General features: G+C 47.2%; 1 protein-coding gene and 2 long non-coding RNA genes across 17 annotated transcripts; all 3 read left to right on the top strand.

Annotated features, from left to right (window-relative positions):
• Positions 1 to 950: 950 nt before the first annotated feature.
• Positions 951 to 11826, top strand: LOC125543143. Of its 15 annotated transcripts, none has more exons than XR_007298333.1 (19): positions 951 to 1241; positions 1640 to 1834; positions 2017 to 2163; positions 2271 to 2417; positions 2579 to 3854; positions 4219 to 4299; positions 4458 to 4526; positions 4661 to 4724; positions 4904 to 4941; positions 5055 to 5267; positions 5352 to 5429; positions 5530 to 5603; positions 6120 to 6242; positions 7113 to 7291; positions 7891 to 8048; positions 8647 to 8777; positions 9516 to 9620; positions 10582 to 10671; positions 11683 to 11826. It is a non-coding gene; the product is annotated as an uncharacterized LOC125543143 (long non-coding RNA). The 15 variants fall into 15 exon arrangements; XR_007298331.1 differs by having other exon boundaries at positions 955 to 1241; positions 2579 to 2759; positions 3740 to 3854; positions 4661 to 4941; XR_007298321.1 differs by having other exon boundaries at positions 2271 to 2420; positions 4661 to 4941.
• Positions 11827 to 13437: 1611 nt separating this feature from the next.
• LOC125540230 lies at positions 13438 to 18104 on the top strand. Its single transcript, XM_048703838.1, has 2 exons — positions 13438 to 13972; positions 14099 to 18104. The coding sequence occupies exon 2, from the start codon at positions 16318 to 16320 to the stop codon at positions 17905 to 17907; it is 1590 nt and encodes a 529-aa protein (XP_048559795.1). The 5' UTR covers positions 13438 to 13972; positions 14099 to 16317; the 3' UTR covers positions 17908 to 18104.
• Positions 18105 to 19746: 1642 nt separating this feature from the next.
• Positions 19747 to 20954, top strand: LOC125540307. Its single transcript, XR_007297277.1, has 2 exons — positions 19747 to 20482; positions 20597 to 20954. It is a non-coding gene; the product is annotated as an uncharacterized LOC125540307 (long non-coding RNA).
• Positions 20955 to 26631: the final 5677 nt, after the last annotated feature.

The following is a 26631-nucleotide window of genomic DNA, read 5'->3' on the forward strand; positions in this document are numbered from 1 at the left end:
GTCCATTTGGCTATCTAAGGCCAACTCTAACGCGTGACCGCAAAAGAATGCATGTTTTCCCCGGATGTTTTCTGTTCTGGTCAGCACTAGTGTTTGTTTGTTTTTGGTTGTCCGTCGCATGTCGCATCCCATGGCCTGACGCAATTGGCCAAAGCATTCGGATACAATGAAAATTCAAATAAACAAAAAGACACCAAAAGTAATTTAAAAGATAAACTTTATATATTACATGAAACGTCCAAATGTTATGGAATGTAAAAGAAAAGCAAAAAACAAATCATAGATGTTATCTTCGGCCCAAATTGTCAACCCTGCCCACCTTGCAAGTACGTGTGTGCCAAAATTTGGGCGGGAAATTGCCCACATGTTAACCTAGGACGAACAAAAGCCAGAAAAATTGGGTAGCATGACATGGCCTTCGGGGCATCGGAACTGAAGGGAAGGCTCCTCAGGCAACCGTGAGAACCTAAAACGACCTACTGGTGGTGTATATTTCTCTTGGGAAATCTACCGTAGACCTTTCAGCGCCTCCAACTAATAACTGTAACAACGATTAATAAAAAAAGTAAAATAAAGAATGGAACATTTGATTTGTGCGTCCATCGTTAAAAGATGAGCGTCGGGTTTTGAGGTGTGGGCGAAAAAACTTTGAGATGCTTTATTATTATTATTGATGGGGGGTATATATGCCGTCGGATCGGATTTGGACGTACGACTAAGATTGGTTAGTGGGATCGATCCGTGAGCTGGGAAGGTTGACCATTCAACGACCAGCAGCGTGCGGCTCGGAAACAAGCAGCAAAATGAAAGAAGCAATTTGGATGGACGGATGAGATGAGGTAGGAGGAGGGGTCGATCCGTGGGAACGGGTGATGGACCAATAGTCAGCCAGCGCAGCGATCCGTGGCGTGGGCAGCCAACAGGCAGCTAAAATCTAAAAAAAAAATTCAATCCCGCTGCGGCTGCCCAATCACCCCGCCGCCCCTCCGCCTCCCGTCCCGCAGCAAAAATCGCGACCCCTTGCCGCAGCAGCCTCTCATCCCTCTCCCTCCCCGCCCCACCTTCATCTTCAAGCGCCGTCGACCACCACCAACATCTCCACCTCGCCGTGAAGGGTTCCGACCGGTGCCGGGACGGAGGTGCTGGAGGTCGGCTCTCTCTCCACGGTGCGCCGTCGTCAAGGCTTGGAGCACGCTGGGCGAGGAGTTGCGCCGCGGCCGTCCTCTGCTCCACCCCGGACGGTACGGTAGCCAATTCCACCGCTAAATCCATCTCCTTGGATCATTTGGTTGCCCGCCCGCGGGTGAGGCCACGGCTGGACCTCCTTCCTTCCTCGTCCATTCTCTACTGTAGATGGGATGGGATGATTGGACCTCCCATTCCTGCTTGTCGATTGGGTCATTCTATTCTAGATGGGAGAAGAATAATATACAATATCTTCCTTGATCCACTCGGGGAAAAATCTCTTGCTTTTCCTCTACAATCTGCACTAAATCTATATGTTTCCAAGTCCTTAGCATGCTCCCGTTCCTTGTCGATTGGAATTAATCCTAAAACATGTTGCCGGGTTACATTCTTTTGCATCAGTATGCCATTATATATAACTCACTGACAGTATGTTGTCTTGCCCTGTTTACAGGTTATAGCTTGTTTGATCCCGAGATCATGCCATGGAAAAATTAAGTAGATGGCATACCACGACGAGGACCAGCAGCGCCAAACAGCCGGCCTTCAGGGTCTCCTTCCGGTTCCTGTAGCTGTATGTACGTGCGACCATGTGCTCTTTTTGGTGACTTGCTGCCTAGAGTTGCACTGGTAATTGGAGTACATCTAGGTAATTTCCTTGGTTACTTTAAAAAGTTGGACCTTTCCTTATCGTCTAGACAGATGGCATGACTTGTAGATGTGCATCTTGCTTACTAATTTTGTTTGTTTTACCACATTTGTCAGATTTCATTTTTTTAAACTGAAATTTGTGTTTGCTTTCATCTCCATAACCGACAATTTGTATTAAAGGCAGCAGACCCTGGGCGTTGAGAAGAATATGTGATTGTCCTCAACAACATGGCGTGGAACCTCGCTGTCACCACGTCATATGTCTTACTGGTGCGGTTCGCTTCGACAGGCGGTTGGCATCACGGCCCGGCCTCGACGGCTCCTCGGGTAAGCAGCACCCCAGCCCCTTGGTCGTTTCAGTTTTTAGATAGGAGGCTTTTTGGTTTTTTTGTGCTGATGACGCGGTCTCTTCTTTTCTCACTGGCAACAACAAGTGACCTGAAACTCGTGCATGCCTTCCACGTGAGTGACTGAGTGAGTGCATCTCCTCCCTGTCCAGAATTCGTCAACACATTGCCATCTTCATCTTCAGTTCATAGTGCCCCTCCCTGCTTCAAGGAAACTCAACAAATGATTCCCAGGTTGTCTGCCCTTGTTCATAGTGTTCAAGTTTATCGTTGTTCACTGAATAAAATTAATGGATTGGTTGATGCTGTACATGTATAAGACAGCCTTATAGATGTGACTTAATATGCGTGTCAACTCTGACAAAGATGATTATTTTTTTCTATTTGGAGCATAGGCGCCCTCCTGTTCCAGTTCCATGGTCGAATGGGACATGCGCCCAAGCTGGCGACAACATCGTTTACTCCAACCTCAACCTTGCTGTCCAGCACGAGCCTCGTGCTGGATGGCAAGAGGGTGCAGCAAGGCAGTAGGGTACAAATATGACGATCAGGAGCGCCGAGCAGCTGGGGTTCAGGGTGATATTCTCATCCCTGTTCCTCTATGTAGGTGGCTGTGTAGCTGGATGTCCAGCATGTGCTTGTTGGTGGCTTCCTGCCAAGTAGGAGTATTTCCTAGAGTTGCACTAGTAATTCGATAAGACGATTATATAGATGGGTAATTATTTCTTTGGTTAGTTAAAATAATTGGGCCTTTCCTTGTCGTCTAGACAAATGACATGACCCGTAGATATGCATGTCAAAGAGTAATTTTGTTTGTTTTACCAACTAAGTCAGATTTCATTTTTGACCATTAGTAATTTTGTTTATCAAGATATGTAAGTAGCAACTCGCTATAACTTTAAGATAAAATATAAGCCAATGGATGAAAGGGAGGAAATCGTTGACTCGGAAATACAGAGCTTAATTTAGCTGATCAAAAGTTTTTGTTATTGGTAAGCAAGAAACAAGCAGGAGGAGATGTGCTTGTTCAATCTCCCTTGTTGCAAGGGAAAAAAAGAGTGCATTTTCGTTTGTTAGAAACATCTCCCTTGTTAAGGGCAGGCAAACAGCTGGAATTGATCTGTTAGAAAACAAACAAAGGTGCAGCTGCCTTGCACTTGCATACATATACAGTAGTAGTCATAGGCATAGAACAAGGAAGGAAAGACGACAAGTAAACTGGCAAACCCTTAATGCTCAAGTAATAAGAAGTAGTATTAATATGGATTTGGCAGTCGTAACGGGGTATCTATCTGAGCATACTGGCTAGTTTTACTTGGGAAATCAATCATATGAAGCTACCTTAATCTAGTACTAGTAGATTGGAGACGCAAAAAGTTTTGGCCTTTTATAGTTCAAAACACTCAATGGATGACCTTTTCCTTTGGTGCACAATATAGAGGTTCTATTGAATGGCTTTGTCTGACCCTGCACTTGAAGAAGACAACTTTTCTTTCTTGTTGCTTCTCTCTCTTTCTCTCCTGTAATATCTTCTGTTCTCTTGTCTTGTCCCCTAGATACTAGTAATATTGTGAAATAAATTTAGTAGTCCAGAAGAGAAGAAGGTCTAGTCTTGCCTGGATGAGGCGGAGCGTGAGGTTGGTTCTAGACACACCTCACAGTAGCGTCGAGGTATGGCCAAAACATTTGCTGTATTTTTGGCGGTGGGTTCTAGACTCCTTTTGTTTAATCTTTCACAAATTTCAGTCTTGAATGTGTTCCTGTAACCTGTAGTTTAGTGGCTGGTTGGATGTATCGAAAGACTTAATAAATAACTGAAACACGATGCATCTCTTGCTCTTCTTCCTCTCTCTGTCTCGCTGTATTTTTGTTGGCTAGTGAGCATGCAAACTACTCCTTTCACCTGTTTGGTCATACAGAAAATATTAAAATGCAGGTCTTGTGTGCTTTTGTGCAGTTTAGCTCCTGTTTTAGAGAAGTTCACAGATCTTAATGTACTGTATTTACATTTGATTTATATGTTTTCTCAACTTAGGAGATGGTGGAGATCAGCAAAAAATTAGGTCATCCACCATGGATCTTCTCTTTGTCTCCAAGCAGCTTCTCCATGCCCTTGGTTAGTCACTTGCATGAAACTGAAACTGCTGTGAGGACTGGACTTTGATTTTGTCAGAGCTACCACTTTGAAACCTTGTTTTACCATCTGCTCTTCTTTTTTATAAATATATCTGTGAATTCAAGGTTGAGCTAACAATTTCTTTTCTGCCGTCAAAGATGAGATTGGGCCAACGCTGCTGGCCCTCAGGCAAGACATTCGACAAAATGTTCAGGTGATTGCTCTAGGTACGAAATCATCTTACTCCCATGTTACCCTGCATTCTGCATTGCATTTGTTCACATGACTAAGCAACCGAGCATGCCAAGTCCATGGGTTAATTGCACTGAAGTGATTACAGTTATCTATCTTCCTTCTCTAGAGGCCATATCAATCTTCCCTGGGTTTTTATCCCAAGATACTGCATGACATGGCCTGAGAGCATGGTAATATTTCTTGCACTTGTACCTATCTAGTTCACCGATTTGTGTTGATTGAATCCATGGTGGGGTCGTGGGGCTCTGTATCTATCTAGTACGGAGTACAACTGTATTCCAAGCAATTTACTCTCTTGACTGCTGTTGGACTTCCTCTGTCCCGGCTTCCATTGTGCTGCCTTGAACAGATCCATCCGCCTTGTCGCTGATCTCATCCAACCTCTGGGTATGTTTCTTGTCGATTTGTTTCCAGTAAAGTAGCAATGCTTGGGTCTAAAAAGTTATTACTTCTCCTGCTTGATGAGTCTCATCGATTTACGTTGGTTGAATCCATTCCAGGGTGGCAGTTTGCAGTCATTATTCAGAGCACCATGCATCCAAGGCGCTGACCCGGCGCCCACCGGGTGAAGCGTTTAATCAAGTGAAGCCACCTCCACGCTCACGGACCTGGCCTCTGGTGCCCAGCCGCCGCTTCTGCTTCGTTGTCCCCATAGCGCGACCATCCGACGAATACGCCGCTGTTGTGTTCTGCTCTCCTGTGAAGCACCAAAGGTGGGCTTGGTCTAGATCCCAACATTCATTGATTTGTCATGCATTCATGATTTCTGCTATTGCTGATATACACGGTTTTCTCAGTTGCGCTTCCACAACAAATGAACTTCTAGATTGTTTGATTCTACCACAAGAAAGCTCAGGTATGCTTGACGAAGTAAGGTGAGTGGATGTTCTCAGCATTTGTTGAACAAGTCAATTGGAATCCGAAGAATAAATCCTTTTTTTAGTTATCTAAAAGTGAATGACTCCTTCATACCAGTTTTTCGACGAACTGATGGGTCTAATCCTCTTCCATTAGTTGCTTGTGAAGTAAGCCTAGTTTCGCTTGTTAAGGTAATCTTCTGTTCTACTTGCTTCTTATGTTTTGATAATCGATTCAGAATATGATTTTAATGTTTCCACATAGCGCCACAAAATGATGTCATTAACAAGTTAAGAAAACTTAAGCAATTGATTAATGAGATAAGTAGGTGATCAACTCTAGCTGACGTTTTATCTTAACACACTAGTATCCCGAGATCTGAGTTGCTGGATCAGTTCTCAAAGGGTGTTTCTCTCATGAGAAAACGCAATGCAGAATGGACGTGTCATGATATAATAGTATACATCTAGGATTGACAATGCCAGATGGATTCTGGTCTTCTGGCATGGGAAAGCCACAGTGCCTAGAAATACACACATGAAACATGTTATTCTTTTGTTGCTAAAAACAATTATGTATACTCTGTACACAAGAATTGGAATTTTTTATTTACTTATTTTTAGAGATTCTAAGATTTCTAGGTATTGTACCAATTGTGTACTGATCCATGTGTTTATGCAATATAATTCTCATTCAATTTCTTACAGGTGCAAGAGATGTTTGGTTTTGATCTAGCCAAGCCAAAGGAGTTCATTGACACATCTGGCCATGTCTTCTTTCATTCCTTTTTCTCAGGGCGTGATGTTGCTGGTCTTATTTGGATATCCATGGTGCGTTCACTGTTATTTGGAAAAGATAACACTGTACTAGATTTATTGTTGTTTGGTAGTTTCTGCTTGTTGCCGTAGTGTGCCATTATACATGTTCTGTCTTGCTGCTACAAGTGGTCCTCTACAATATTGGTAGTTTCCAGCGCTAGTATTCAATCCATCAGTTCAGTTTTGTGGATCTAAAGAGCCACGGTCATTTTTCACTTATTTAGCCAGCATGTGTTTTGTTGTGTGCATTAGAGATATGTGGCCCACTCCTTTGAATATTAAAGGAGAGAATAGATAAAGAGAAAATAGGCTGGTAGTAATCACGCGAAGCAGACTTGCTTAGCTCTGATGGATGACTAGACATCGCTACCCTTATGTTTATTGGTGTCCTTGTGTTTTAGAGCTTATTCGTTGTTTGTAAGTCACAATCGGGTCCTTGTTAGATGTTTATATGTGATGGCTTTTCTTTTTGGTGATGTGTCATTGATTTTCTTCGGTTTGGTATCATTATATTACTTCTTCTAGATAGTTCATAATCTTACCTGAGATGTTTATGTGATAGCTTTGTGTCAAGAGTTATTGATAGATATGGTGTCGACTTAGCTATAGTCTTCTATCAATCTGTATGTAATGTTAGCTTGCTTGCTTTCACCTCTTGACACACCTTCCTGAGAGGATTGATTATCATTATCTATGGCCATGCCTTCTAATGGCATTCGTGGAGCTGGCTTCTACATAGCATTACTGGTCAGTTCCACAGGAACATGAAATTTTGCGTTCCAATAGTAGAATTTTATGTTATGTTCATCTGATCTGAATTAGCTTGCTTGCCATGTCCATATTGTTTTGGCATCATACTTATCTACGTACGTGCTTTTGCAGGTGTTCTCAGTCGCTATCGACAGCCAAACACAAGTAGGTATTGAAGTGTTGCAAGCCGAGCGTGAGATGCCAATAGACACAAACTGTTGGGCGAATTTGACCTTGTTGGTATCCTACCAGAACTAAGGGGCTCACCATAGATCGAGGTAACGTTCAACATCGATGTCAAGAATCTCCAGGTTGGTAACAATGTTGTGATTCCTCTAGAACTTGTATAATAACGGGTTTCAAGTACTATGATTGTCGGTTACTCCACCAATTATATATAGTGTTGCATGTTCTTTTCATTTCCTTGGTGGCTTATCATATAAGTTCCTCTCTTTGCTATCATTGTATTACTGAAGATGTTTTATGTGATGATGGTTTTGTGTTAGGAGTCATTGATAGATGGTGCTGACTGAACTTTCGTAGTCATGATTAGCTTTGGATTATCTCTTAGTCATGTTCTTTGATAAGTTCTTTCGTTTCAATCTGTGTAGCTTGCTTGCTTTCACGTCTTGGTCCATTTTCCTAAGAGGGTTGATCATCATTAGTTATGGATGTGCCTTATGATGGTGTGCATTGAGCGAGCTGGCTTCGCCATAGCACTACTGATCCATTCTTCCATGATAGCACACTAAATTTTGCCTTACTATAATAAAATTTGGCATTTTATTCATCCGATCCAATGCTTGTTGCAACTAAAGTTATCGTTTTCACTCACTTTTAGCATTGAAAATTATGGGACTTTTTATTGAGATTTTAAATTTGATGAGTTTCTTCTCCCGATTGTCTGCAGGAATTCTAGTCATCTTCGTCCATCTCGACAAGTTCTACAATGATGGGCTATACAGATTAATGCAAACATTACACACACATACCTCGGCTTCCCTCCAGTGCGATGCCAACGGTTTGGCCGCAACCTTGGCGCTATGGGTCACCTCATCCTTGGATCTGGTGAGTCCTTAGTTTCATCCCTCTCCCCCTGCCGTGAGATGACATGGCTATGTAGCCGTGCCGGTTGTGGCGCTGGCCATCGAGCCAACGATTTGTGGTATGTTTGTGTGGTTATGTTGTCTTTGTGGTGGTGGTCTTCCGGCCGCCAGTTTTTTTCTACTGTTATGATTTTCTTGATATAGTCTTCCAGTTATGACTTTCCATACGGTTTAGTTAGGTAATTTGTGATGACATGTTTTGGTTCTATATTAATTATTTTAAGCCGCTGGATGATGCCTATTGTATTGAGGTTGCTGCTGGAGCCAATGTTATGCTCATGTCATTTTAGACCCTTTAATCATGCTATTGTGATTATTAGTCTATATAGGATTTATCTTTTTTTATATTCTTGCTTGGCATGGTACTATCTATCTCTAGTCATACTATTGTTAAGTGATTTATCATGTGTGGTCTTGGTCTTGCTTATCTGGGCTCATGATGGAAGAAAGGCTCAATTTTCCTGTAGCATGGCTATGTGTTGATTGATCTCAAATATTGTTACACTAGCATTTTGTGTTGTGTCCATTCGAGATAGACCTGACTGACTTTGTTGTTACAGGCTTAGGGAGATTGATGACACGTGGAGCCGGTTTGTCGACGGAAGGCACTTGACGTCGAGACCGTCTAGCAGCCGTACACGGTGTGATGATCTGGACTCCCATGACTACCTCTTGAGCTACACCTATTTAGGTGAGTCCCTGGTCTCTCCCTCCTCTGTTTGCTCTGGTCATACTGTGCTCTGTTCTGGCCATCGAGCCAATGGTCATGGTCTATCCCGTGTTTTACATATATTCGATGCATTTAGATGATTCTTTCTTGCAAATGAGGTTTACAACTACGTTGGACCGATACGGCGACACCGATACGAGTACGGCGATACGGGATACGGCAATTTCTAAAAACAGCAATATGCGATACGTCGAGTATATATAAATAATTAATAAAAATAACATGTAAAAAAACCAACATAACAAAATGTCCTCGACTCCATTAGTTGCCTGATTGCCTCCAAGCCTCTTTTCTTTTGTCATGAATGATCCAGTGTCAACTCCTCATGGTGTACGCAAAATAGAAAATACATCAACAAGCAGCAACATCAGGAAGCAATTTTATCCAACAAGCAACGATAGATAGAAGTGATATATAGCCTCCTTTGTGCACCTATTTCTCTCGGTGTACTGGTACTACGGACGCCAGCAAGAATCTGGTCTTCTCGCATGGAGACATAGGCCATAGTACCTTGAAATATACTCAGGAATCTTGTAATTTTGTTGTTGCTGTAAACAGTTCTGTGTACTTTGAACACAGTACAATTAGAACTTTTTATTTACTTATTATTAGAGCTTGTAAGGTTTCCAATTGTTATTGTATTAATTAATTACTCATTCATGTGTTGACACAATATGCTTCACATGCAATTTCTTATAGGGGAAAGAGAAGTTTGATTTTAATCCGGCCAAGCCGAACGAGTTCTGGCTTCTTGCACTTCTTATTCCGAGGGTTGTGGTTGCTGGTCTTAATTGGATATCCAAGGTGTGAACACTGTTATTTCGAAAAGATAATACTACTAGATTTCTCGTTTTTCATAGTTTCTGTTTGTTGTACTCGCTGTTTCATTTTACATGTTTAGTGTTGCTGCAACAACTGGTCATCTATAATCTCGTTAGCTTCCAGCGCTAGTATTCAATCCATAGTTTAGTTATGTGAATCTAAAGATCCATGGGCATTTTCCACTTATTTAGTAAGCATCTTTGTTTTTTTTTGTTGTTTGCATATTAAAGGGGAGAATAGATAGAGATAAGAAACTGGAAGTAATCACGCGGAGCAGACCTGTGTAGCCCTAATGGATGACTAGACATCACTATCCTGATGTTTATAGGTGTCTCTGTTTACTTGAGAGCTTTTTTGGTTGTTTGCTGTTAGATGGCCGTACAATCTGAAGACCATATGTGATTGCTTTTCTTCTTGGTGGCGTGTCACTGATCTTTCTTGGTTTGGTATCATTATCCTTCTTTGCTTAAATGGTTCATTATCACCTGAGGTGTTTATGTGATGGCTTCGTGTCAAGAGTCATTGATAGATGGTGATGACTGTGTTATTGCCATGATTGTTATTCTGCACTTGAACTTTGGATTACTCTTATAAATGTCCTCTGATAGGTTTAATCTTTACAATATTAGCTTCCTTGCTTTCACCTCTTGGCACACTTTCATAAGAGGATTGATTAGCATTAGCCTATAGTTGTGCCTTTTGATGTCATTCATGGAGCTGGCTTTTCCATAGTATCACAGGTCCATTCAATAAGATCCTGGAATTTCGCCTTTCTACAATAGAATTTTATGATTTGTTCATTTGATATGCATTTGCTTGCTTCCATGTCTATATTGTTCTGACATCATGGGTGTTCTCTTCCTGAGCATAGTTCTTGTGTTTAATTCTGCTTTGGTCGCTACTATGATTGCTTAACCTTTGTCATGTTCCCTTCCCTTTTCAGAAAAATTAGCTTATTCTTTGAGGTCGTCTAATATTCTACAATCATGGATTGCGCAACCGTGGCAGTGGTGGTCGCCTCTTATTGGTTCAGGTGAGACCTTGATCTCTCTCTCTCTCTCTCTCTCTCTCTCTGACTGAGATGGTCTGTCAATTTTTGAATGCTGATTTAGTGTTCGTTCACCACAATCATGTGAGCTTGCTGGATTAATTATTTCAAAATGTTAAAGATTTTGGGCAAGAAAGGGCTTAGTTGGATTCAAAATGTGAAAACTAAGCCCTCTCACTAATCAGATGTTGCTTCTCAACTATGGAGCAAAATTATATGATTTGGTCTTTATTTGTTATCTTGTCACCTTGTTGGATGAAATTGGATCTGCCCCATCTACTAAATCGAACACCTATTGCATTATTTAATAAGTGCTTTATCGAGCTAAGCATAGCAGGAGCTTGCTCTTGTGTTGGTGCTATTTTTGGTAGTGTTATTGTGGCATGTTTATTTGGTTATGGTCACCATCCACGAACAGTTCATCTGTAGTTTAAAACTAGTACGGATTCAGAACGCTGTTTTTTCCTTTAGCATTTTTGTGTCAAAAAGTACCAGCCTGATTAGTTGAAGTTCATATGGTACTATATTGAACCCATATTAAATTAGCTCACTGGTATAAGCGCCTAGCCAAGCTAAGGAGAGCATGAGCTTGCACTTGTCTTGTTGCTATTTTTGTTACTTCTATGGGGTCATGTTAAATTAATTTCTATCATCGTCGATGAACTAGAGTCCATCTGCAAGTTTGAAACTAGTTTGGATCAAGAAGACTGGTATCGGTAGTATTTTTGGTTGAGAAAGCACCAGCATCATAAGGCAACGGAGTTCTAATTCATGAGTGACACACTGTAACCACATTATGGATTTTTTTGCTGAACCCGTTATACCAATGCCTCTTCACACTATGATGTCCTTATTTTGATGTCCTTTGTAACAGAATTTACCAGAAACATCCTTTTAGTGCATAATGGCATGGAAAAATGTTCTTTGTAGGCAATCAACCATACATGTATTGAGAATGATGAACATCTTTGTTCTTGTTGTTGTTGCTTGCTGCAGGTGCCACTTTTGGTTTGGTCTGGTGCAGGGCAAGGTGATGCATGTGGTGTGGCCGCTCCGCGAGCTGGGCAGAGTTGCTCGCCAAGATCTCATCTCCCAATAAAGCATGAATTTTTGGACCTCAACATCTATTCCTCTGTTCAAGCAAGTCTTCGTTTCCTCTCTCTCTCTCTCTCTCTCTCTCTCTCTCTCTGCTCTGTTCTTTGGCTAAAATGTTGTGTTGTGAGTGTCCTGTCAAAAGCAAAGCAATTTGGTAAGTAGAGAGAATAATTTTTGTGGGGCTGGTTTATAATCTTTGCCTGTAGAGAGAGGGGGGGGGGTGCATTTTTTGGATGAAAAAAATGACACCCCTGATACATTGCCTTTTGGAACTATACTAGGTGCGCGCTCCTCTTATATTGTTTGTTTACCTTGCAGCTGCAACACTTTGCGCATGTTTGGAGGGAGCTTGTCGAAGATGAGATGCTGTAGCGGTGTTGCCAACATTTTGTTTCGTTTGTCCTTACTTCTGCAAAGCATGCTAGTGCCAGCCAACACCTTGTTTTGTATTCGTTTGGCACAAGTGGTGTCTGCTCATCTCCAGGGTAGTTGAGGTGTGTGCGTTGATGACATTAATTCAGTTGCTGAAGAAGGGCGGCTGTGTCGAGTAGAAAGATTGTTAGTTTGCTGAGGATTGACAAGGACTGCTCCGGCGAGTAGCAAGATGAATTCATCGGCCTAGTTATTAATAAGGTTCATGTGGTGTTTTGATGTTTTTGGAAGAGCTAAAGCTAGCTTGCTGTGTGTTGTGGAACCTATCTCTTGAGTTTGTAATTTGTCAACTCCACAGTTTGGAGGTGGATGAATAAATGAACAAGGGAATGACCCGGACTTGAATTTTCATCCTTCTTTTTGACAATTATAAACATGCATGCATGTATGTATGTTGATGAAGTCGGCTGGCTGGCTAATGATATGGTATGAACCGTGTGATGATTTTTGAAAAGCAAGTGTGTGTTTTCAAATGTACCACTAGAAACTGACTTGACTTCTTTACCTGGTGTTTGTTTGTATGTATGTAAACAAGATGTATTCTTTGGCTCAACCAATTGGAAGCAGCCAGTCTTCTTGTTCTTGTCCTCCCAACTTAACAATGAAATTAAAATATTAATGACTTTGCTAATTTTTCCCAATTATGTGAGAAGAAGAAAGATAATCGAACTGAGGTATGTGTTAATTACCATGTGAGAATTACTTTTGAGTCTTGTTGATGCTTCAGTTTGATAGGTTGTTCTGATCATCATTCTACTCAATTTGGAGCACAGCACAACACACTGTTGAATCGGTCGAATCTTATCTTTCTGTTATATAGAATATACTATGTACTAGCGAAGTGATCAATTTTCTCTAGTCATATCCTACTTAGTAGGAAGCAATACAAGTTTGTTACTCAAAGATGTGACGTTATTCACAATCCTAATTAATCAGCTACTAGGAAGTGATTGGAAACTGCCCCCCAAGATCTGACGTGATTGACAATCCTACTTAAATAAACAGAGAGGCACTTGAGACAGAGAGAGATAGAGAGGATACACGTGAGACAAACACCCATACTGTATAGGGCCAGAGAAACTAATCCACCGTAACCTCCTTTGCACGTTGGCCATGCAAGGCTGTAGCTGAAGAATAGGGCGACGCCATAACAAACTCTTAGCTGGAAGCAGACGCTAGGTTGTTTGGATAGACAAGGGATGATACGGATCTGACGTGATATGGGAACTAACTACTTGGCGCTAATTTAGGGAGGGAAATGTATCAAAACTTCGTCCATTGATTGATTCTCTTGATCGCCCCCCGGCCTAGAAACCAGGCACTTTCCGTCTTCTCCTCAATCGATCATTACTCCGCCTCCCTAGATTCCTCCATCCCTCCCTTTGTGCCCATTGGCTCCGTCACGCCTCACGCGGATCAGACTCCCATCCGACGTCCCTCCTCGCTCCTCGCTTGCTCAATGCTCGCCAAGCCGTACACGGTCTTCTCTATAAATGGCCAGCCCGTTGCTACCGCCGCTCGATCTTTCCCCCACGCCTTGCTCCTCCTCCTCTCTCCTGCTTAAGCCAACCCACAACGAGTACATTAGGCGTGCATCCGCCCAAGGTTCAGATGTTGTGTCCTTGATTCGCACCATGCCATGAGATGGTCCATGGGTGGGCGGCTGGGCGTGCACTGAGTTCTTGTCTTGTCGACCCTTTCTTCAACGCCCCGGCATGCTTGTGGGCGGATGTTGCGCAGCTCTCGTCCACAATGTCAGGTTTGTTTGTTTGTTTGTTTTGTCCCCCAACTCTCGTTTCTTGATCTAACCTCCTTCAAGAAAATCTTGGCGTGGTGTGATTCAACCTGACATTTGTTTCTTTTCTCTGTGTACCTTGTGATGCAGTTGGTCCTGCTGGACATGAGAGGAGGCAATCCTCACGAGCACAAGCACAAGCTATGCGTTTGATTCAGAAGGTCAACACCAGTTCTTCCAAGCAAAGGTACGGAAACAAAATTACATATGCTTTCTTTGATTGGTAAAGTTGAATGTGTTGACTTGATTGCTTTCTTCTCCGGTAGTATGTATAATCGAGCCAATAGGGCCTTGAAATCCACATTCCTCATTGTCTCATAGGAAAACATAGTCTAGTTTTAGTACAAGATTCAGTCTGATAACATAGCAATAAGAAACCTACCGGTGAATCGTGTCCAACTGCTCGTGATCACCAGATATCTGAACAAGCAAACCACAGGGTAGCATTAGGGTGTTGATTACAACAACAACAAAGCCTTTAGTCCCAAACAAGTTGGGGGAGGCTAGGGCTGAAACCCATAAGAAACTCGCAACCATTTCTTTTGTTTTAGACTGCTCCTTATTGAAGTTTTTTCATTGTTTTTCTGGGATTATCGCAGTCTTGCTGACTATATGAAGCAGCGAGCGACAAGAGCTCTTTCTGTGTCTCTAGGGTAGTAGTAGCCAACCATGAGATAGAGCAGGCCCATTTAGTCTAGTATAAAAAGAGTGTCAGTAATTAGTAGTAATCCATTTACTTAGCATTGCAGTAGCACCAACACAAGTATATATATTTGTGGCAATGAGTACTACAACTCATAGTCTCTCTAAGACTTGGTGCCCATGGAAAAGGAGGAAGAAGTGAACCTAGTAATTATCTAGTGGGTGCCAGTAAATATCAACCAATCTCTTTGTGTTAGCAGCAGTTTGACGCCTTGGTGGCAGCCTCATTGTGTGATTATTGCTAAATCTCAGCGTCGACCAGCTGGGCTTCTTTATTTATTCGCCGGCATTGAAACCTAAACTTCTAAAACCAACAAGAACTTTTTTGGAAGGTGGATGAACACGAGACCTGAAAATGTTGTAGCCAACAGTGATTATCAAATTTTCTTTGGCAGCTCTCTCTGTAGATGTAGAATAGAAGATACGCTAGCTGTTTGTCTGTTCTGGGGTACTATGTGCCTGCCCTGTTGAAAATAGATCATTGCTTTCATATTGTCAGTGTCCATGTTGCCGGTCTGTGTCTCGAAGTCCTCCTGTGTAGGCTGCAGCAGTAATTAGAGCGTGTGCAGACCTGGTGCCAAGAGTGATCTTGAGGCACCATACTACTGGTCTAGACGCTACAGTGCAAGAGGCTAGGTAAAAAAAATTGTATAGGATGGACATAAATCTGCACTTTGGCTGAGCAGGTCACCCTACAACCTACGCCCTAGATCCGGTAGGGCCCTAGCTCCTACCAATTTGGTATCCAGAGACTCGGGCTCGATCATGTCTTCGTCAACGCCAACGCCGCTGCTGCCAATCATCACCATCGCACCGCTCACCACTGCCGGTTCCCCCACGCCGCCGGCCCCGGTCACCTCCGCTGCGCCGACAACTAGGGCTGGACGTCCGAACGGGCTAATGGGCTCGGCTCGGAGCTCGCTCCAGCTCGGCCCGACTCAGCTCGGCCCGAGAGCTAAATAGGCTGAGCCGAGCCACGTGAAATGGGCCCGTTGGCCGACCGAGCCGAGCCTGTTTTGGCCCGGTCCAGCTCGGTGGCTCGTCCGAAGCCGAAGCCCAGAACGCGACGCAATCACACAGCCCAGCAGAGGAGCGCAACCAGCCTAACCCAGCGAGTCGCGTCGTCTCCACTGTCTCCTCCCGCTAGGGTTCGCCGCCGCCGCCCCATGCTTCTCGCCAAGCTATTTCCTGCATGCCACCACGACGCATCCTGCCACCGGCGTCGGCACGCACAAGCGCATCCAGCGGCCGCAGCGCACGCACGCATCACCAGCCTGTTGATTGATTCTTGGACACAAGTACAAAACTTGAAGCATGTTGATTGAATCCTGGAGTTGGCTGGATGCACACGTACGAGAGGAAGCAAGATCAACTGCTACGGAGGCTAGCCACCTGCGTTCGACGCACCAGACGCCCGACCTCGCCACGCCGGCACGTCTTCGTCGTGCTCCCCTCAACGCCGTCAAGCCAACCTCGCCTGAGGCGCCCGTACGCCCACGCACCCAGCCTCCAGAGGCAAAACGAGCTGCTCGGGCTGGACCGAGCCATAGGCAAGACGAGCCGAGCCTCCAGATGCGGGCTCGTTCAACTAGCGAGCCGAGCCGAGCATGGCTCGTTCATGGCGAGCCAAATCCAGGCTCGAACCGAACTCGGCTCGGCTCGGCTCGTGTCCAGCCCTACCGACAACTGCTGTTTTCACGCCGGAAGAAGTCACCAGCATCTTGCAGGATCTCGTGATGGCCGTCCAGGGCATCTATCTATACCTGCCGGGGCCGCCTGCACCTCCGCCGGCTGCGACTACCGCCGCCTACGGCCACCCCGCGCTGCCGTGGCCGTCCCAGGGCGTGCCTGCAATGGGCGGGCCACTGCTGCCGCCGTTCCAGGCGGGGCACCCCAGCGGGCCGCCTCCGCCGCTGCTGCACCTGCCCTGGTACTCGGTACCCACGGCAATCATCGGGGCCCATCCGTCGTTCCAGCCGCCACCCGCCCCAATGCCGTCCTGGCCACAGTGGCCCGCACCGATTCTCGCGGCGCCTTCCGCGCCTGCCCCAGCGCCGCACTGGCCCGTGCCGGCCCCAGCCATGCCAACCGCGCCGCCCGCGCCGGTCCAGCTTCCATCGCCGCCGCCCAGCTCCGGACTGGGCCAGTCCACACCGGGAGGCCTCCCGATCCAGCAGGTCCGGTTTCCGCCATCACCGTCCCAGATCCCGGCCTGGCTAACCGGGACGTCGCCACCGCCAGTTTACACGGAGGCCGGGGACTCACCGGTACCCACGCTGCAGTCTGGGGCCTCGTCCGGCTCCGCGGGGGCCTATGTCGGTCTCCCCACCGTTGACCGGGCGCCGTCATCATCACTGCTCCGCATTGCCGAGCCGGTCGGCCATGGTGCGCCGACGCAGACGCCGCCACGGTTTGCCAAGATCGACTTCGCCACTTATGACGGCACGGAGGACCCGATTAACTGGCTCAACCAGTGTGAGCAGTTTTTCCGTGGACAGTGCACGCTCGCGTCGGAGCGCACTTGGCTGGCATCCTACCACCTCCGCGGTGCAGCCCAGACCTGGTACTACGCCCTCGAGCAGGACGAGGGCAGCATGCCCCCTTGGGAGCGCTTCCGCGAGCTTTGCCTCCTTCGTTTTGGGCCCCCGATCCGCGGGAGCCGCCTGGCGGAGCTAGGCCGCCTTCCCTTCACCTCCACTGTTCAGGACTTCGCCGATCGTTTCCAGGCCGTGGCATGCCACGCGTCGGGTGTGACGGCGCAGCAGCGGGCTGACCTCTTTGTCGGTGGACATCCGGATCACATCCGCATGGACGTGGAGCTTCAGGGACCCCAGGATATCCAGACGGCCATGTACTACGCCCGTGCGTTCGAGCGCCGCACGGTGGCCGTCCAACAGGAGTCACCGTCCCGGGCCACTGGGTCGCTACCCTGGCCAGATCCCGCTCCGGGTAGGACTGTTCAGGCTTCCGCGGCACCCCTCGCCGCGACCGCGGCGCGACCGTTCCGCTGGCTCACGTCGGCCGAGCTACTCGAGCGTCGCCGCCAAGGGTTGTGCTTCAATTGCGACGAGCCCTACACGCCCGCCCACGCCTGCCCGCGACTCTTCTACCTGGCGGTTGCAGACTACATTCCGGAGGACGCCGTCGTTGCCGACCTTGCCGCCCCAGTTGTCGCGAAGGTGTTTGACGCTGGTTGATCACCTCGAGGAGTTCAGCAAGCGCTTCCCCACCTTACAGCTCGAGGGCGAGCTGTTTGTGCAGACGGGGAGAAGTGTTATGACCGGCATAGTATCTTAATTAGGGGCTTAGCCCAATTATCTTATCGTATTAGGATCATTTGCTTAGGAGTCAAGTAAACCTCTCTATATAAAGAGAGGAGATGTATCAATCTAATCAAGCAAGAAGCAATCAATATTTGCTCGGCTTCGCTTAGGGGCCAGGAGACCTAAACCCTAGCCGCCTCCGGCATTCGCCGCCGCTGCTCCCGTCACAAGGACGGCGCCACGTCGCCGGCCGCCGCGCACCAGCCCTCGCACTTCCCCCTCCTTCCCCTACAACCTACTCCCTAGATCTGGTAGGGCCCTAGCTCCTACCAGTGTGTGTGTGTGTGTGTGTTAGTTGGCATGAACCGCGGAGGAGCGACCGTGTCGGGCGCTGGATCCGGCCGGGTAGGGCCCGTGCATGAGCTCCAGGTGTGCGAGCTCCGTGCGTGGGACATGAGGAGTGCGTGTGTGGGAGGCGACGCATGCATATAAAGCCTACTCCCTCCCGTGTAATGGCCCTAGCAGATCAAGTTCATGCTCGAGGAGAAAAACTGAAAAGTTGTCCGTGCGGCAGGGTGTTTGTGCGCCACCATATCATCTATGTCTTCTCTCTTGCCGTGATTTCTTGTCTACAGTGATCGTCAGCCTGTCGTGAGGCAGTCAGCCCCAACATTTGGTATCAGAGCCAGGTTGTGGAGGTTTATTGCAGGCGGCCATGTCGCTTGTCCTGTACAGTGGTGGCGCGATGTTGTTGCCCGTCCCGCCGTTGCCGTCAACGAACTACACCTCCTGGGCGATCAAGGAGTAGGCGATCCTTGATGCCCAGGGGCTGTGGGGTGTGGCGGAGCCGGCGGACGGCACGGCGATGGACGACAAGAAGACCTAGATGGCTCGGCCATTGTTGCTCTGGGTGCTGTCGAAGGATGTGCTGACGCAGGTCGCGACGAGGCCGGTGGCGAGGAATGTGTGGGACAGCCTCAAGATGAGGTTCGTCGGCGTCGATCGCGTCAAGTTGGCGCGGCTCGCAATGCTCTGCGGCGAATTCGACCGCATGCAGATGCACGATGGCGAGGAGCTGGATGCGTACGCTAGGCGGATTAGCGGCATGGCGGCGACGTATGCAGGGCTAGGGGAGACGCTCGGGCATCTGGAGATGGTGAGGAGGCTGCTCAATACCGTGCCGGACCGGCTGTTCGCCGCGGTGGCCGGGATTGAGCAGTTCTTCGACATCGACTCAATACTGTTCGAGGAGGCACTCGAGAGGTTGAAGGCATTCGAGGAGCGGGCGCGGCGGCGCACCCAGGACAGCGGTGAGCGGAACAGTGATCACCTGATGCTCACCGCGGCGTAGTAGGCGGCGCGGCGGCGTCAGGAGGGCGGCGACTTCGACCCCCACGATGACAGCGATGGCAGCACGGCGTCGGGCAGTGAAGGGAAGCGGCGTGGCTGCTGCTACAACTGCAGGCAGTGGCAGGAGAGCAAGCTCTCGCCTTGGAGGTCGCGACGCCAACACTCCTCTAGGCCGTGGCTTAGGTGGGGGGGGGGGGATTGTTGGGTAACAAGCCACGGCGGGCCAAGTCTAGTGCGTGTGCGGGCGCACGCTGGGCGTGTCGGGTGGGTTCGGGCCACGCTGGGTCCTCATCGTGTGGGTCCGTGTGTAGCATAGGGGTATGCATGTGTGTGTGTGTGTCAGTTGGCGTGAACCGCGGAGCATAGGGGTATGCGCGTGCGTGCGTGCGTGTGTAGGGGGGGGGGTGAGTGGGGTGCGTCGGAGGTGCGGCGTGCGCATCAGTGCGTGCGCATATAAAAGCCTGCTGCCTTGCCTCCTGTGTAATGGCCCTAGCAGATATCGAGTTCGTGCTCGAGGAGAAAAACAAAAAAAGCCGTTCGTACGGCAGAATGTTTGTGCGCTACCATATCTTCTGTGTCTTCTCTCTTGCAATAATTTGTTGTCTCGGGTGATCGCCGGCCTGTCGTAAGGCCGTCAGCCCCAACACCACATTTGCCGAGTTTGTCGCCGACCGACCCTCGTCGTGCAGAACCGCGGCGTCAACTGGGAGTGGATCTTCATGGACGATGCTGATGACGAAAAGATGCCCTCGATTTACCCTGCCGCCAATGAATGACCACGAGGATGTCCACTGCGGCAAGAGGGTCATTAGGCTATCGTACGCGCCATCTATTATACGTAATCAAATGACGCCAAACCAATTTAGCACCTCTGCGCTGCATGCATGCATGTGCGAGAGCATCTTCTCTGCATATGCAGCCAATTTGAGCAGCAAAAACAATTACTCTTGTCCTCCACGCCTGCACGTCTAAGAGCATCTTATCTTCGTTCGCCCTTGTCGCATATATACATGTGACTATGTGAGAGCATCCTATCTTCATCTTCTGTCTTGTGATAGATCACCCATATAAATAGACATATGTAGATGATGACATGAGGTATGCAAATACTAGCTAGTATCAATCAATCAAGTTCAGAGTGAGCTCCATTGAGGAGCCGGTAAGTAGTCCATAGATCCCTCTCTCGATGCCTAGCACTGGCGTTGTTTTTATACATTCCCTTAACTAGAGGAAGGAAGGAGCTAGCTAACTATCTCAGTTAACTGTTTTGCAGCGCGCACGGACGGCGATGAGCTGGCCGGACGTCGCCGCCACCAGGGAGGAGAAGACGTCATGGCCGGAGTTAGTGGGGAAGTCACTCGAGGAGGTCAGGGAGGTCATCCTCAAGGACATGCCTGAAGCGGACACCGTAGTCCTCCCTGCCTGTTCCGTGGTGTTCGCGGACTGGAGGAGCAACCGGGTCCGCATCTTCGTCGACACTGTCGCGAACACTCCTAGCATTGGCTAGCTAGCTTTGCTCGCTAGGAGCGATGTGCATTCGGCATGCATGTCGTGTGCTTGTGACCGAATAATTATTTCAATAATGAATGAATAAGTACATGCTGACCACGAGCATGTTATTTATGGATCAATTTATTTTCAGCTGTTTGGGTTACAGCTGATCGATGTGCTCGACTGGTTAATTATTTGTAGCTTGAGTTTTTTCATTTTTGGAGCAACAACTACTTCGTAATCAACTATTACAGCGGTCAAGCGTTCCCTAGGGAAAGTGTAATATGAGGCTTATAGGCATAGAACGGCAACTGCCACCGCGATCCCACATCAAGCGCCGTTGACGCCTGAGAAACCTCCGCCTGCAACGCGCGTCCTGCAACGACCCCTTGAACGGGATCCCAAGATCTGCCGCCACCGGCACCGCCACAAGGACCCACCACGTGGCTCGTCATCCTTGGCAGAGGGGATGCCACCACCACCATGCTCGGATCCGGCACCACGCCGACACCTCTGGCAGTCCAGCAACAACGTCGGTGAAGAAGGGCAACCAAGGCGCGTGCCCACCATAGCTTAGGGCTGTCGGTTGACTGGTCCCCCGCACCACCTAGAGGAGAACCGATTTGGGGTGAGAACCCCAGGTCTGCCGCTGTCGAGATCCCATTAGGGCGCCACCCGAATGCGCCAACTCAGCCTCCACGCCGGGTGCACAGGGGCGCTGTCGCGTCTCGGCCAGAGATCCCCTCGTGGAGAGACGGGGTGAACCTGTCGTCCACCGTCCGCCGGGTGAGGTTCGTTCGCTGGCCTCCTACTGTGACGACGGGGAAGAAGGGGGGGGTGGGTCTGGGGCGGCGGCGGCTAGGGTTCGCCCGAGCCGCCTGTTGGAAATATGAGCAAATTAGTACGAGATTTAATCCGAATAAACAGATGATAAATCATGACTACATCAACAGAGATTAAACTAATCATGTGAACTAGCATAGCAGATGAACAGATCACATATAGGGCACATACTAGAAACATGAATTGTACCACGATCTCGAACAGGAAGGATAGAATCACATACGGTGCAGCGGAAGCAACACCGCCGGTGTTGACGTTGTCACCCATGTCGTCGAGGATGAGGTTGCCGAGGTCGGGGAAGAAGTCGTCGTTCGCGAAGTCGTCGATGCCAGCAGTCGCGCGAGTGCGCTCCCCAAAAACCTGATCGCCCCTCTCCCGTACAGGATCACGAGAGGCGGGGTTCCGGAGGCCTGCTGTCCCTTCTCCCGGTGCACGCCGAAAGGAGGGATGGAGAAGACTTGCTTGGCGGCGCAATGAACTGGAACGGTGGTGAGAAACCATACGAAGCCGGGTAGGTCGTGGGAGTAAACCCCACGTCCGAGTCATCACGATCCAAAAAAATCGGAAACGGTTCAGTAATTAACGCGTCCGTTAATTATTAATTAATGACTCATTAATTTTTCCTGAGCAGCAAAAATATAGACAACGTGCATAGCTCTGTCCTCGGCTCGGCTCAATCCCGCAACCCGCGGCGCGTCGTGACGAGCGAGGAGGAGGAGCGCGCGTGTAGGTCTCCTCTTCTCATGCTCATACAAGTGGTAGGAGAGCTCACCTTATAAAGAGGTGCAACTCTCTCTCAACTTATGAGGTGGGACTAAACTTTAGCCTCACTCACTCCACTCACATGTGTGCATGAATGGGCCAAGAGAATTTCAGAATTTTAGTTGGGCTTTGGGCCAAAAGCCCACTAGCAAATTCCAACAATCCCCCACAAAGTCTCATTGGCACATTCCACCATTTGTTTCCAAAACATTGTTTATATACCGGTGCTTAGTGGAGACTGTGAAGTTGAACTTCCACTTGGAGATTTATGCTACACTAGATCACAACTTGAATAGTGGACTATGCCTTGAACTACAAGTTTTCTGCGAGACTAGTTTCGCACAAATTCTTGACCGATACTAGGCTGCCGCAAGGCTTCCCCGCGGGTGGAGCGTATACGTCATACTCCAGGGCCTTTTCATGAATTTATTAGAGAACACCCAATTCTCACAGACTGCGACGTTAACAGTCAAATTCATATAGGTGTGTTCCTCAGAAGATGTTCTGCAGGACAACATCTCTGCTTACCCGAATAAGCCACTTGGAACACATTAAGATAAGTATCAACCTGCCATGCAGATCAGGAGAGTATTGCATCTTCACAGAGTGGGATAGTTAACATAGGGATACTCTCCTCCCAGCTGACCAACAACTTGTCTCCCACTTCTACTTCACGCGATCTCCGATCACATAGAGTGGGTTACCACTATGGACAACTCATGCGGTGGGTCTCAAACCCATCTCCATCGATGCATTATCTATCACATTACGTGATAGACCCTTTGTGAAGGGATCTGCCAAGTTTTTCGACGTCTGGATATAATCCAACGTAATAACTCCGGAGTTCCTCAATTTTCTGACAGATTTTAGTCTCCTCTTCACATGTCTTGAGGACTTCATATTGTCCTTCAAACTGTTTATCTTGACGATCACAGTTTGATTATCACAGTTCATCAGGATAGGGGGTATTGGTTTTTCAACCATAGGCAAGTCCATCAAGAGTTCACGAAGCCACTCCGCTTCAACAGTGGCAGTGTCCAATGCTGTGAGTTCTGCTTCCATAGTTGACCTCATTAAGATGGTCTGCTTGCAAGACTTCCAGGAAACAACGCCACCATCAAGTGTAAAAACATAACCACTTGTGGCCTTTATCTCATCAACATCAGAAATCCAGTTTGAGTCACTATAACCCTCCAGTACCCTTGGATACCTGGTGTAGTGAATCCCACAGCTTGCGGTGCCTTTCAAATAGCATATAACTCTCTCAAGCGCATGCCAATGATCATCTCCCGGTTTTGACACAAACCGACTCAGCTTGCTCGCAGCAAAAGAGTGTCAGGCCTCGTGGCACTCGCCAAATACATAAGCGAACCAATAATCTGAGAATACCTCAGGTGATCTCTAGCAATCCGTCGATTCTTTCGAAGCAACACACTAGCATCATATGGAGTTGGAGAAGGTGTGCAGCCGCTATAGCCAAAACGACTCAAGACCTTTTCCACATAGTGAGACTGAAGCAGTGTGATCCCACCATTCTCATCTCTCAACAGCTTGATGTTTAAGATAACATCAGCTACTCCTAGATCCTTCATCTCAAAACAGTGCGATAAGAAATCCTTAACCTCCTTGATTAAATCAAGTTTGGTTCCAAATATCAATATGTCGTCGACATACAGACAAAGACTAACTCCTTCGCCCCCACCATACCATAGTACACGCACTTGTCACCATCGTTTACTACAAAGCCGGCAGCAGTTAATGTTCTTTCGAACTTCTCATGCCACTCCTTCGGAGCTTGTTTAAGGCCATATAAAGACTTTAATAACTTGCACACCTTTCCTTCCTGACAAGGTACTATAAAACCATCTGGCTGATCCATGTAAATTTCCTCCTTCAACTTTCCATTGAGGAAAGCTGTCTTAACGTCCATTTGATGAACGAGAAGACCATGTGAGGCAGCCAATGATAGTAGCACCTGAATTGTGGTCAGTCTAGCCACGGGTGAGTAAGTATCAAAGAAGTCTTCACCTTCTTTCTGGGTATAACCCTTGGCCACAAGCCGTGCCTTGTACTTTTCAATCGTACCATCAGGTCTAAGCTTCTTCTTGAACACCCACTTACATCCTACAGGTTTGCACCCATAAGGACGGTCAGTGATCTCCCAGGTACCGTTAGCTAAGATGGAATCCATCTCGCTACGTACAACTTCCTTCCAGTAGTCAGCATCAGAAGATGCATAGGCTTCTGAAATAGTCCTGGGTGTGTCATCCACGAGGTACACAATGAAATCATCACCAAAGGACTTTGCAGTCCTCTGTCTCTTACTCCTCACAGGAGATCCATTGTCACCCTCAACAGGATTCTCAACGTATTCCATCGCAATGGTGGGTTCAGGAATTACAGTGAATTCCTCACTAGATGGAGTAGGAAATATGTCATCAAAGAAAGTTGCATCATTTGACTCCATAATCGTACCAACATGCATGTCGGACACCTCAGATTTTATTATCAAAAATCTATAGCCAATGCTATGAAAAGCATAGCCTAGAAGAACACAATCCACGGTTTTTGGTCCAAGCTTGTGCTTCTTGGGAATTGGTATATTGAATTTCGCCAAACAACCCCAAGAACGTAGGTAAGAGAGTTTCAACCTTTTCCTTTCCCATTCCTCAAATGGAGTCATGGTCTTATGCTTTGTGGGAACCCGGTTTAGGACATGACACGCAGTCATTAGCGCCTCCCCCCACCATTCCTTGGATAGACCCAAAGTGTCTAACATGGTGTTAACCATATCAGTTAGAAGTTCGGTTCTTTCTTTCGGCTACCCCATTTGACTGGGGTGAGTAGGGAGGCGTCCTCTCATGGATTATACCATGTTCCGCACAAAACAGATCAAATTCATTGGAAAAATACTCTCCACCACGATCGGACCTAAGCCGTTTAATTTTTCGATCAAGTTGGTTCTCTGCCTCAGCTTTATAGTTTTTGAAGAAAGTCAAAGCCTCATCTTTTGATTTGAGAAGATACACATAACAATATCTAGTGGAGTCATCAATCAACGTCATGAAGTATCTCTTTCCACCTTTTGTCAACACGCCATTCATCTCACAAAGATCAGAATGTATAAGCTCTAGTGGCGCCAAGTCTCTTGCCTCTGCAGTCTTATGGGACTTGCGAGGTTGCTTAGCTTGCACACATACTTGGCACTTAGAGCCTTTGACAGCAGGGATTTTCGGAATTAAATTCATATTGGCTAGCCGCGTCATGCAACCAAAGTTAATGTGACAAAGTCGTGAATGCCAAATATCAGACTCATTGTTGTGGAAAACATTATTAATAACTTTAGTGCAAATATCTGACAAAGATAGGCGGAACAAGCCTCCGCACTCATAGCCTTTTCCAACAAATTATCCACACTTAGAAATTACAACTTTATTGGATTCGAAAACCAACTTAAAACCATCTCGACATAAACGGGAACCGCTAACGAGATTTTTATTGATGGACGGCACATGATGAACGTTCTTCAGACGCACGGTCTTCCCCGAAGTAAACTTTAGATCGACCGTACCAACACCTCGAACGATGGCATGTGACCCGTTCCCCATCAGCACGGGAGAAGTCCCTGTGGCCTGGTAAGAAGAAAACATGGAGGCGTCAGCACAAACATGTACATTGGCACCGGTGTCAATTAACCAATCAGGGGATTGAAATACTGAAAGGATGGTAGGAAAAATACCGTACCCTGATTCCTTCATATCAGTATCACCGATGACAACATTAGCGGACAAGCCGCCCTTCTCGTGTTCGCGCTCCTCAAAGCGGTTAGGACACTTCGGAGCCCAGTGATTAGGATCACCGCAGACATGGCAAAGTCCCTTCCCCTTCTTATGAGAATTCTTCTTGAAGTTGGTAGAATGTGATGGCTTGTTCTTTGTATCAAACTTGCCTTTGCCCTGAGTTTTGTTCTTGTTGTTTTTGAACTTGTTGGGCTGGAAGTTCTTCTTCTGTACCATGTGGGCACTAGAAGCTCCCTCAGCAACTCGAGCACGTGTGTCTTTTGCTCTCGCCTTCTCTTCAACATCAAGAGTACCAATGAGATCCGTAACGGAAAACTCCTGTCTCTTGTGTATCAGGGAAGTAGAAAAATTGTTCCACGAAGGTGGAAGCTTGGCAATAATGCCTCCGACAACAAATTTGTCCGGCAGCACA

The sequence above is a fragment of the Triticum urartu genome, chromosome 1 (genome assembly GCF_003073215.2).
Source record: "Triticum urartu cultivar G1812 chromosome 1, Tu2.1, whole genome shotgun sequence".
Taxonomy (NCBI): domain Eukaryota; kingdom Viridiplantae; phylum Streptophyta; class Magnoliopsida; order Poales; family Poaceae; genus Triticum; species Triticum urartu.

Coding starts and splice junctions, on each gene's coding strand:
- LOC125540230 (XM_048703838.1), top strand. CDS start 16,318: ATGGCTCGTTCATGGCGAGCCAAATCCAGGCTCGAACCGAACTCGGCT.